The sequence below is a fragment of the Pelodiscus sinensis genome, chromosome 18, assembly GCF_049634645.1.
Source record: "Pelodiscus sinensis isolate JC-2024 chromosome 18, ASM4963464v1, whole genome shotgun sequence".
In the NCBI taxonomy this organism is placed as follows: domain Eukaryota; kingdom Metazoa; phylum Chordata; order Testudines; family Trionychidae; genus Pelodiscus; species Pelodiscus sinensis.
In genome coordinates this window covers 13977979-13991030 of record NC_134728.1, presented here as the reverse complement: position 1 = coordinate 13991030, position 13052 = coordinate 13977979, and the positions used below count along the sequence as shown (strand labels likewise).

Genomic DNA, 13052 nt, shown 5'->3' with positions numbered 1-13052 from the left:
GAAGAGATTTTCCTGTGGAAAAAGAGGATCTTTGCAGGCTGCCCATCTCTGCTCATTATTGCCTGGCACCTGTGCCCCAGGGCATAGGTCCAAGCACGTTGTGAGCCGGCACGATGCCATCACAACAGATGGGCATGAGCATAGGCAGTCATGAGAGCATGATCCTTCATCCGCTCAGGGCATTGACTGTTCAGGGCAGATTTCCCAGCTGAGAATGTCAAAACAGCTGCCAGTCTGGAGTTTATACACCTATAATTACGGGGCTATGTGATTTCTAATCCAGCTGGATTAATTGACAAGCTAAATATAGCATCCAGGACCATATAAGGCGAGTTTTTGTGTATGGTTTAAATCAGGAAATAGGGCTAAGGCTGGCAGGAGCAGACACTGGAAGAATAATGCCTCCAGCCTTGGTCTGCAGTCATTGCTGGCCTCAGACTGCAGAGGACTCTGTTTCCATTCATTAGTAACCGTATCACAACAGCATAGGGAGGCTTTAACTAAGAACTGAGTCTCATTGTGCTAGAAGTAGAACAAGCACATTGCATGAGACAGACACTTCCCCAAAGCCCTTACAGGGTAAATAGAAGAGAGAAGAGGAAGTTGGGAGGAAGGCAGCATTATCATTCCCATCAGCACTGCAAGGAGAAGGGATGAGGTGGGATATCACACAGGAAGTCAGTGGCAGAGACTGGAATTGAACCTCAATCTCCTGAGGGGAACTGGCTGGATCTTCTTTTTTTCTTTAAACTTTTTTCTGTCATAAAACAGAAATGTCTTGACAAAAGCTATTGGCTTCATCAGGAAGGCTTCTCAGAGACATCCTCTGCCAACCCCTTAATAGCCAATAAGGCATCGTGCTGGGATGTGGGATAGCCAGGATTAAATTCCCACTTTGCTTGATTAGGAGCATGGACTAGAACCTGGGTTTCCCACATCCCTGTTCACTAGTTTGAGGTTGGGTGTCGTTTTTCATGAAAAACATGGAAAGGTCTCATTTCCCTCTGCTTCACAATGAAAACAAATTGCAAAACCTCCATATTTTTCATGAAATGGAATTGTCCTCCAGCCAGCCCGCTTCTGAGTCCCTGTCCCCTGGCTTAGCCACAAGAGCATCCCTGGCTCTTGTAAGCCAAGGGTCAAACTATTCTCTAAGCGCACACGTGCCATCCCACTGCTCTCATGCTGAGTCCATGTTCATATCTGAAGAGAATTGGACACAACCTCTTGCTTCCTGGTGTAACTTTCTGGACCTTTAACGCAAGTGATATTATGATAAGCATCACCCTCTTTTTGTAGCCTTTTGTATACAGAAACGTATACTTAGGAAGGTTTTCATGATTAAAGATCTAGAAAACATGAGCTTTGAGGGAAGACTGAAAGAACTGGGTTTGTTTAGTTTAGAAAAGAGAAGACTGAGAGGGGACATCATAGTGGTTTTCAACTATCTAAAAGGGTGTTAAAATTGATCTCCTTGGCCTCTGAGGTCAGGACAAGAAGCAATGGGATTAAATTACAGCAAGGGAGGTTTAGGTTGGACATTAGGAAAACTTCTGTCAGGGTAGTTAAACACTGGAATAAATTGCCTAGGGGGTTGTGGAATCTCCATCACTGGAGATACTTGATGACCTCTCAAGGTCCTTTCCAGGTCAAGTAATCTATGATTCCATAACCAGAAAAAAATATAAAAACTCTCTTCTCCAACTTCGCCTGCTTTCACCCATCCAGATCTTTTAATAAAGCTTCTAAATTATGACTTTTGTGATACTTTCTTTACATTTGCTGCTGTCTTTATGCTTTCGGTGATTTCCAGGTAATCTCCGCAGGAGATTAAGAAAAGGACTTCTTAGGGGATTCTCAGACAGGAAGGAAAACAGAAGTCACAATAGGCTCTTGTAAGCAGGACCGTCCCATCCTCAGGATCGTTCAGGGAGGCCGCCTCATGCCTTGTGCTTTGGGAGGCCCTATGGCAGCTGCTTCAACCATCCAGGGATTTCTGGGCAGGGAGGCCTGGCATGGAGAGGCAGCAAGGGTCGCCCTCCTTCTGCTTCACCCCACCACTCCCTCCCTGCCCTCTGCGCTCAGCTTCACCACAGCTGTGAGAAGCAGAGCCCCCAAGCCCCAGTGTGCTCCACTTTCCACGGCTGCAGAGAAGCAGATGCAGGAGGCTGGGAGAGGGCAGCAGAACAGGCTGGTGGGCCCTCTGGATCCTGCTGCTGTGGTGTGAGCAGGGGGCACGCCTGCTGCCATCCCGTGCAAGACCCTCCCATAATCCCCTGGTTCACATTGCTTGGGGAGAGTCAGGTGCAGAGCAGGCCCAGGGCTTTTAAGAGGTAGAGCAGGGGCGGAGCAGAAGCAGGGCAGGGCGGGTTTCCCTGGGGTCTGCGCCTGAAGCATTGTGAGAGGGAAGCAGTCCCAGGCCACATGTCCCCGAGGGGCCCCCCTACTTGAAGATTCCTAGCCTCTAGCAACCTGGTGCATTCACTTATAGCGAGGCAAAGAATGTGGGAGACAATCCTATCCTCACTGGGTAGCATTCTGTCTTATGTGTCTTGATAGCACAAATTACAAGACAGTGCAGAATCAAAATATGAGGCTTAGGGTTGCCAGACAGTCCAGTATTGAGCTTTCTGTTCGGGAAACAAATTGAGAAAATATAAATGAGAAACTATAAATGTCCAGTATTTTCAAAATAAGATGTAATTTAGATTGTGATGTAATGTCAGGTGTGTCCAGTATTTTTGTTGAAACCATCTGGCAACCCTACGGGCTGCTCCAAGGCTTATTTTACAGAGCAGTAGTTGCCCATGCAAATTCCAAATTGCCCTTATCTATTTCATGCTGCCACTTACCGGTTTGGGCACAAAGGCCCCTAAGCTGTTTTGCTTTTACTCCCACAGACTGCAATGGAATTTGTACCTATATAAACAAGAGGAAAATTAAACCCATCGCATTTGAATATCAGTCTCACCCAAACCAGATTAATACCAGACTGTGAATATCTACAAGGTTAAATTGCTTTTAATTTTTGTTTAATTATCTGCAATGGCACAAATAACTAACAGCATTGATTTAAACTTGGCACTGACGGCAGGTTCCAAATGGCAAAGCATATTAAGAAATCGAACTATTAAACGTAGTTAATGAGCAAAATAATTATGTGGTGCAGAGCCATAAAAGGTTAGGTTTTAAAGGTGTCACAGTTCATAAGCAAGAAAGATTTAATCACATTTTAATCAAATATTTATATGATAATGTGCTTTAATCAAAACAGTAGCAATTAATTTGGGGGGACTATCGTGTGTGCTTTCCAGTGGGTTTTTTGCAGAGTTCATACTTTCCTACTGAATAATGCATTGGTCCCAGTCGTAAGCTCATAAAGCAGTGTGTAACCTGGGATAAAAGAGTACAGCAATAAATTATATCTTAAGTCAGCTTCTCCACTGCCAACCATCCAGCATCATCACAAACACCCTTGTAAAGTGGATTTGGTGGTGTTTTATAAATTGCACAGTGTGCACAGTGATGGCACAAGACACAGGACAGTGGAGAATCAGACCTGCAGTTTGCAATGGGGAGCAAACCGGAGCCCGTCTACCAATATGGTATGTAAGTGCATTACTATTCAGAAGTGATTTAGCTGCAACTTCTTTCCCTCTCAATGCAGCCACCAAATCTGGTCCTTCTGCTTCACTGCTGGCACTCTGACAACTTTCTGCAGTGAGAGGCAGGCACGGTGTCAGAGCCTTGGTTTCAGGCTGGAAGGAGTTGACACACCCAGTCCATTCCAACAGTTCTCATCTCTTCCCTTGGCTCTTGTTTCCATGGTCTTTGGTTTATCCACTTCTCTGTGCCATGATCAAGAAGTTAGAAGGGCAGATATTGTAGATATTGAGTGTGGAATTGACCGTCATATGCAAATTTGACCCGGTCTCTCTTGGCCTGGTTTGGACTGATTAACATTTTATAAAACCAGATTTCCTTGCGTACATTCAACACTCTATTGACATCAAAAGCTAAGTATGGGACACTTCCAGCCCACTCAGTTTGCCTCATTAGCACTGGGTCTACAATTGACAGGCACTATTTTTTCTCCCTCTCCCTTCTTATTCTGAGGCTCCCTCCTTTTTTTTTCTCTGCTCAAGAACATCACATCTGAAGAAGTGGCTTTTGCCCATAAAAGCTCATGATACTATATTTGTTAGTCTCTAAGGGTACGTCTAAACTACATGGCTCCGTCAACGGAGCCATGTAGACTAGTGTACTCGAAAAAGGGAAATGAAGTGGTGATTTAAATAATCGCCGCTTCATTTAAATCAAAATGACTGCCACGCTGTGCCGATCAGCTGTTTGGCGGCACAGCGCGGTAGTCTAGATGCTCCGCGGTCGACAAGGGTTTCCCTTGTCGACCGCCCTGGTAAACCTCATTCCACAAGGCATAATGGGGTGGTCGACAAGGGCTTCCTCCACGGGCTTCCCTTGTTGACCACAGAGCATCCAGACTACAGCGCTATGCCGCCAAACAGCTGATCGGCACAGCGTGGCAGCCATTTTGATGGAAATGAAGCAGTGATTATTTAAATTGCCACTTCATTTCCCTGTGTCTAGAAAGCTCATTTACATGGCTCCATGAATGGAGCCATGTAGTCTAGACATACCCTAAGGTGCCACAGGACCACACATTTTTAAAGCTACAGACTGACATGGCTCCCCCTCTGAGGGTATATCAACACTATGGGATGAGGTTGAATTAAGATACTCAACTTCAGCTATGTTAATTGCATAGCTGAAGTTGAAGCAACTTAACTCGACTTTTGGTGCTGTCCACATTGCAGGAAGTCGAAGGGAGCACACTTGCCTCATAGAAGCAGGACTACCAGCTAATCAGGACTTTCAGTTCGGATTAGCGTGTTTTCACTGGATCTGCTAATTCAAACCCTGGAAGATCGACAGCGGCATCTTTGACCTTCTCTGTAGTGTAGACGTACCCAGAGATATTAAAGCCCTTACTGTGACATGTATTGCGGTAACCCACGCAGCAGATAATTACCCTGAGAGCCATTAAACAACCATACTATCTATGCCTGCCAGTGCTAGCATATTTCACATTCATGCGGTGTTGCCATTCCAGGAATTGCCATCACTGGAAACAGGTACCATGTGCTGCCAAGGCAAACATGACAGTGTCCAGTAATCAGCCATTTCAATAACAGGTCATTCCTGGAACCACGCTGCTTTGGGGATTTTAAAATACTTGCCCCGCTTCCAAGGACTCTCCAGTATTTTTGAATGCTCCACATTGAATGCTCCACATTCGGACTCTCCAGTATTTTTCCCCTTAATTTATTTAGCATCTTGTGCTAGATATGAATGAAATTTTTTCCTTTTGCCATTTTAAACACTTCATCGGTAAGTGTTATTTTTCCTTTAAGTGCTATGCTGGAGTCATGATGAAATGCTTCCAATGAACCACCTTTGTCTGGAATGATTTCTTTTGCCTTTAGTTTGGCCAGATGTTTCCTAATTACTTCTGCCCAGGATTTTCCTTTTTTTTCCAATGTATAGACATTTCCTCTAAATGAAAAGTAGCAGAAGGTTCTTGTTTAGGCTTTTTGCCTGGGTGAAATAGGCTGGGCTCAGCTTCAGCATCCAGGCTGGACTGGATGCTTGAAGATTCAACTTACCCTCAAAAGCTTGATCTTTTGTATTATTCAGTGCAACCCTTTTAGATCAACTCGACAAAAGCCAAATGGTACTTTATGGCTTGAGATTTATTTTTGGAAGCTAGAACTGAGTCACTCGGTTTCTCCTGAGCATCTGTCTCCATTACTCACATCAGATAGGACTTGTTTACATGAATAATACCCCATTGAATCAGTGCCCCATGGTGTCAGTAAGGATTTTACACTCAAGCCCATATTAAGCTTGATAATTGTCACTTGGACGTCAATTGCACAAGGATTCTCATTGACTTAAGTCAGTCAATTATTGGGTCTTCTGACGGATATGCTGCCCTTTACTCACATGGCAATTCCTTGGGAAATACGAAGCCATAGAAGGAATCATTTAAGCCTTTTAATGATTGGAATTAATCATTGAGTTAGGGATGAATGTGTAGAGCTACTATTCAGGGTGGCCACTGAGGGTCATACAGAGGGGAGATAAGGGTCAAATAAACAGGATATAACCGTGACTGTGGTATTTTAGGTCTCTAACCATTGCTGAAGGGGAGTACCAGACCTCACAGAACAATGATCTGACCTGGAACAGTGAGGCACATGCCTACCCACTGATTTGCTATTTGGCTATAATCAGAGCACTCTTATGGAGAAGGGGCTTATACGTTCCAGTGTCCCTAATTTTAGTGCTACCTCAACACAGGAAAACAAAACTGATCACATTGCAGTCCAAGTAAACTTGACACGCATCTCAGCTGCTTTGACTGAGAGGTGGGGGTGGAAATCCGTCACTTGCTTGTCATCCACCAACTATAAACACAGTATGCTCTTGTCTTTACCTCCACAAATCCTGACTCCAGACCTTGTCAGGTTGTTGCTGTGTTTTGAAAGGAACTCAGTGGCAGTTCTGATGCCATCTGGAGACACCTTGGCTTGATAAATATTACAATTCCATATGCAAATTGGTGTCCCTGGTTCCAGTCACCCTTGAGTTAAGCAACTTGAAATAGTCATTACTAGGTGGTGTGCTATACATCTGGATCTTTTCAGATGAGGCATTTAAATGACATATTCAATATTGTGACTTTACTGGTTTGTAGGGAGAATCTATCAATATTTGTATGAATTCCCTAAAATGTTTCCCTAAAATGTTCCACTGAAGTGACTTGGCTATAGTTTACTATGGAGATAAATTAACTCTGGGGAATTATATTTTAGACTCTTGAAAAATTTGAGATCATTTCCGCTCCCCCCTCCCCATTAGCTGGTCCTACCTTGCTTTGAAAAACAAGGTGCAGAGGGATCAATCTTCTGGCTCAACAGGAAATGGAACAGTGATGTTAAAAGTGGTTGAGAAATCCAAATGGCTCAGTGCTCCTTTGGGCCCTTTCCTGCCTCTGGTAACACGAAGGGGCTCTATGGCTGGTGGTTTCAGTGTAGGAGAATTGCTCCATCTCCTTTCACAGCCTCTGGAGGGCAGGATGTGTTGGAGTCATGGGCAAGAGAAGCACAGTGCTGTTGATGGAACGGCCTCCACATCTGCTGGGCAGCCCAAATGTAAGTGTGCTCCTGATGCAACCAGACTCTAGGAGCACAGTGTCGAAAATGGACGAAGGAAAATCAGTCATCTCCCTGGCCATTTTCTCCTTCAGCATCTGGGGGACTCGGTCAGCACTGACTATTGGATCCCCTATTTTTAAATAGAAATGGTTTCCCTTTCTGGGATTCAAACCAGCTACTTTAACTCCCCTTGTGCACTGGTTTGTAGGGATTTCTGTTCCAATTCTGGTTTTTGAGCTCCCCCGATGAGTAGCTACATCAGCCCTTTGGGCACCTATCCAAGACTACTATGCTGTAGATGGAGCAGTTGCTTCCTGACCCCGAGGGTGATCAGCTAACTGGCTGCAGAAGGGATTCCTTTCCCTGCAATATGTCTCTGTGACTACAAATAAAATCATTCAACCCTTTTAAAAATCCAGCTGCAGCATTAATTTAATTTGTCATGTTTATACAATGTGCCTATCACTTGCTCTCTTGTCACATAAACAATCAAAACATTGACAAAAACATTGACAATTATCTACATTAGCATAATGTCAAGAGAAAGCGAGAGAGAGACTGAAAAACTAAAATAATCCCACTAGGAAAGACCTGTGTGACGACACAGGCTTTGGAAAGTACCTGAGAAGTCCACATATGTGGAATTATTGAGCTAAAAGGAAAACAAATTCCAGAGGGCCTCATTCTCCTCTAATGATTTTTGGCTTCTGAAGCCCAGCTGTAGAACACCCTTTCCACAACTCCATGTTCAGCAGGGTTCATAACCAGTTACTGGCCAGGTCATGTCCAAGCACCACATGATTAATATAGGCAACTGAGATAATATCAAGCATTCTACTACAGTAGACTTCTGATAATCCGGAACCTATGGGACCTAGGATTATCCAGTGCCGGATTATCAAATATGCCGGACTATCAGGAGGTACTATAAGCTGGTTATATATATACTGTATACATTATATACTGTATATAAAGTGTTTTTAACCCTTTTTATTGTACATTCTGTATACAGTATACTGTAATGTTTTAGTTTTTTTAAGCCTTTTTTACCCTTTTTGCTCAGTTCAGCTGCTGCCACTGTTACCTTGTGACTCATTTTTTGCCAAAGTTCATTCACTAGGCTCTTGCCATTTTGATGCCGGACTATCAGGAGTGCCGGACTATTGGATGCTGGACTATTGGAGTTTTACTGTATTATGAGACAGGCCCCATAATCATGAAAAAAAATCAAGAGGTTCTAAAAAGCTATATCCTTTGGGGTTCTTTTTATTGCCTTTTTGGTTGCTGAGCCAAAAAACATACTTTGTTCACATTTTCAGGCTTTTCTTCTTTAAAAGACAAGCATATTGCTTATTTCAAAAAGCTGGGGCTTTAAGCAAGTCAGTAAACATTTCGAGACTTAATGAGAGGTGGAAACTAGGGATGTAACTCTCTGTTGGAACAGCTAACCAGTCAGATGATTGAATTATTGGTGGGCCACTGGAGGGCAGCTGGGGCTGAGGTCCCAATGGAGCTGTAGTCCTGCCAGGTCTATAGGACAGGGGTACCACCTGTCTGCCAGAGCTGCTTCAGCGCAGCCATGACCAGATGTGGCTCTGTCTGCTGGCCCGACACAGCCGAGGTTCAGCCCGACTGGCCTAATGTGAGCGTGGTTGGGATCCCACCAGTTAGCTTGACCCAACTGTGGCTGCTCCAGCCTCACATAGCTGGCCGTCCACTGGAGTTTTGGGGCAAGGTCCAGTTAACCAGTTACCCAGCAAGAATTCTATTAAGCCTTATGCTTACCAGGTAATTGGTTAAGTGATTAACCTTTCACATCCCCAGTGGACATGCTGACCTCTTAATACCAGTCACTTGTTAGCTTTCTGTAACCAGTCTAGCTCAGCTGTTCTTGCAATACACATATGGCTGTGTAGGAGGTTTGAACAGGACTCCTCTTTCTGAGCTTGAAAATAGGACATCCCAAAATCCTCTGTCCAGGATACAATTCTCTACTAGGATGGAACAGTCTTTGTAGGGTTACTCAGCTTTGGTTCCATAGCCTTTGCTTTCCCTTTTTCCAATTTGGACAGAGTCCCAGAAGAGATCCAGAATCCTAAAGTGACAACAATACATCTGTATTCATCCTCCTCACCCCATTCCACCCCCTAGACATTAGCACATCTCCTTTTCCAAAAAGGCAGAAGTGAAAACTCTCTTGACCAAATCGAGTCATAGCTCGTGCTGGGCCATCGCCTCCCATTAGCAGTTTGCCTAGAAGCATAATGATGGTGCACACCATTTGGAAGTGACTGAGTTTTACAGCAGCTGCCATTTGAAAATTGTCACTTGCCACATCGTAAGATTTCGAAGTCCTGAGTGGATTCAAGATTTACAATGGAGCAAAGGCTCTGAACATTCACAGGGAGCATAAAATTAATTCACTCCCTATTCCTTTTCTTTCTCTTGCAGAAGAGCTCCCTAAGGAAAGCTAGAGGGATCCTGTTTGCTTTTTGAGTAGGCAGAGAACAGCATGTCCTGTTCCATTTATTGTCTGCAAATCATAGAAAATCTCTTGCTTCTCCATGGCAAAAATAATTAGAATTAGCAAGTTTATCTCTTCCTGCTCATGTGTGTGAATTTCTACAAGGGCCTTATAAGCGAGATCCTCCATTTCCCCACATATCTATTATTCGTCTTCATCTTCTTCCTCACTGGCAAGATCTGCTGCTTCTTCTACATTCATATAGTTGTTGTTCCCAATGATTATATTGTGAAGTTTTTCACAAAGAAGAGAAACGTCACATGGCTGAGCCACGCCGCTATCATCACAGGATGTCCGTTCGCTTTGCTCTGCCGTCAAGTTGCAATCTGGTAGAATTATTAAGCAAGACCAAACATGAGAAATCATTCAAACGACTGGAGCAAGGTAGAGCTGTGTGCCAGCTGCCCTGCATGCTCTAAATGCAACTGGATTGTGCAATCCTTATACGAAAATAAATACATCCTGGTTCCTGACACGGGTACTCACATTTGCTTCTATCTCTGCATATTTCATTTAAAATTTAAAGGACATTCATGATCAGTGCTTAAGATACAAAAGTAAGAAATATTGATGTGAAAAAGGAACAGCATGCAGCAAAAGAGAAACCAAGGTTTTTGCAAAGTAATTACAGTTTAGCATGATGGGAAAAGTACCCTGATAAATAATATCAACACTTGGGATGAATTCTCCAGTCTGCCACTATGCACTGTCTGGTGGACATCACAGTGACTCCCACCCCTTTGCTGATTCCCTGGAGGTGACATGCCTTGGGTAGCAAAGAGCCCTGTTGCACTTTATTCTCCACTGGTGTAAGATTGCTAAGGGATGTCATGCCAGTGGTGTAAGTTAGGGCTCCCCCTGCACAAAGTATCAATTTATTCCACCATTATGGGGCGGAGGGGGAGAAAGGACCCAGTGAGAGCTCTAGAATCTGATCCAAAGCCCACTGAAGCCAGTGGAAAGATTCCCATTCATCTAACGAGTTTTTGGATCAGACCCCCAATATAGAATTTTTAGAACTGGTCACCTACCCAAGTTTGGCAAGTATGGCCTAGGCAAATGTCTGGCACCTACCATGGAGCTAACTCATCCACATCAGGAAGAGCCTACAACAGTGTTTCCCACATGGTGCTCTGCGGAACCCCGGGGTTCCGTGAGGTGAAAAGGTTCCGCGAGAACTCATTCACTCCCCCGCCCACCCCTTAAAGAGACAGAGAGGAGCTGGCAAGCAAAGACACCAACTCCTCTCTGGTTTCCTGCCAGCTTTCAGACACCTCCCCTCCCCAGCTGCTACTCTGTATTTCCAAAGCCCACCTGGGACATGCGTGTCTGCATTTTGGCCCCCCCGGCTGTAGGGGTTCCTCAAAATTCTTCCGAATTTAAAAGGGTTCCGTAGCCAAATAAAATTGGGAAACACTGGCCTACGTGTGTCCAAAAGGCATTAGGCAACTTCACCTGAACCATCGTCTTCCTCATTTGTTTCCTCCTCTGCGAGGCCGGCAGAACCACGCTGGTCATGAACATTCAACTTGTTGCTGTTTCCAAGCATGACATTCTCCATCTTGGACTTGTCGATACTGACTCTTTGTAATGGAGCGCTCCCGTCTCTGGGGTGGGTGTTAACAATTTTCAATGACGGCCCAAGGCTGCTTGTAAGAAAGTCACCAAATTGATCTAGAGTTTACAAAAAGGGTAGAGGGAGCATTAGTCATAAAAACAACAGAATAAGGCATAAGACAGACAGAATTAGTCAATCTCAAAAAGGCGATGTACTCCTTTCTCAGGACTTGGGTGTAGCAGAAGTCTCAGCATTTTAGTTTGTTGCACAGAAATAAATGGATCCAGGCAGGAGGGTAAATAACACAATTCTAAAGAGTTTTTGGCACTTGGGCAGTGTGTTCCATGAGTGGAACTTAAAAGCATCATACAAAATATTGGCACCTTCATTTTATAGATGACATTAAGCAGTTTGCCCCAGGCCACTTGGCAAGTCAGAGGTAGGGCCTTGGATAGAATCCAGCTCCTCTGACTCTCGGTCCCTCAATCACAGGGGAAGTATTCGCAAATGGGGAATTGAATTGCCTGGTCCTATATCCCTTTCAAGTCGGTGGGAATCAGAAGCAGACGATAGCTGCAGAGCCAATTATGAATGTGAGGACCCATTTTCTGGGCTGCACTGTCATAAAATTGGTTCTGCCTGCCTTCAATGTAGGCTTTCTGGGAGGGTTGCAGGGTTCAGAGGTTTTTGATAAAGGAGGGAGTCGCTAACATGAGCTTGTAAGATGCCAGAGGATGTTTACCCAAACTCCATCATCCTAAGGCCACTACTTTTCACAATCATGGAATCATAGAATACTAGATCTGGAAGGAACCTCAAGAGATCATCAGGTCCAGTCCCCTGCCCTGACCGCAGTCCCAACACACCAATCCCTGATAGATGTCTATCTAATCTGCTCTTAAATATCTCCAATGATGGAGATTCCACAACTGCCCTAGGCATGTGTTCCTGCCATGGTTGTGAAAGAGGACAGAGCTACATGGAGAAGGTTGGAGGGCAACAGTCACTGCTGCTCCCTATCATAGACTCTGAGCATTATGCCCAGTGTCTAGGGTAATACAGGTTTGTTTTGGCACTGACGTGTCTTGTAATGATTCACAATTCAACTCTCTTGCAGAAAGGACTGTTCTTGGGGGAGCTTTCATATAGTCGGTGCTCTGCAGAGGGTAGGACACAAGCCAACACACTGTACCTACTCTTTTCTGGAATGCCACCTTGGTCCACATGCTCCTCTGGGCTGTGAGGGAAATCCTTCAGAATGATATTCATTTGATTATCATCACCAATCACAGTATTCTTGAGTGTAGACTCTATGATGTTGATTTCCTGACCACCCTGGGTGGCTGCTTCAACTTCACAGTGTAATGTATTAGCATTCTCTGATTCAGCCCTAGGGCTCGGAGTACTTGGTCTATTATCTAAAGCATAAATGTAAAGGGAAGGAATAAAAACTCTATTAATAAAATGATAATAATGAAATTTTCTATGGAAGAGTGCCAGAATAATTGCTTTGGCCCTCTCATTTTGATCTGGTCTATATTAGGTGTATATTGCAATAGTAATTTTAATTTATATTATCTCTCTATATATATAAAAACGTTTTTCCTGCTGGGTGACAGAATGATGTCATCACACTCTCGTGCTCTCTGGTCATGAAAGCCACCAGAGAGCGGGGGGTTGGTGAGCATAGCAAGCAGCGGGCACAATCCCTTAGTAAAATGCCTCTGAACTG

The 13052-nt window shown here is 44.2% G+C and overlaps 1 protein-coding gene and 1 long non-coding RNA gene across 7 annotated transcripts in view; one reads left to right on the top strand and one right to left on the bottom strand.

Annotated features, from left to right (window-relative positions):
• Nucleotides 1–13052, bottom strand: part of ZBP1 (Z-DNA binding protein 1) — a 40388-nt gene that overhangs the window by 12851 nt on the left and 14485 nt on the right. For 4 of the 6 annotated variants that reach the window (XM_006125339.4, XM_014574724.3, XM_014574726.3 and 1 more), the window contains 3 exons: nucleotides 12517–12738; nucleotides 11218–11436; nucleotides 7653–10088 (listed from right to left, as the gene is read on the bottom strand). In XM_006125339.4, the coding sequence (XP_006125401.3) occupies nucleotides 9907–10088; nucleotides 11218–11436; nucleotides 12517–12738 (623 nt within the window). In that variant the 3' untranslated portion in view covers nucleotides 7653–9906. Of the gene's footprint in view, nucleotides 1–2852; nucleotides 2920–7652; nucleotides 10089–11217; nucleotides 11437–12516; nucleotides 12739–13052 lie in introns of those variants that run through there. The other 2 variants (XR_012896505.1, XM_075901142.1) reach the window with 1 other exon arrangement.
• LOC112546167 (uncharacterized) overlaps nucleotides 1–13052 on the top strand; it is a 67270-nt gene that overhangs the window by 44111 nt on the left and 10107 nt on the right. The window lies entirely within an intron of this gene.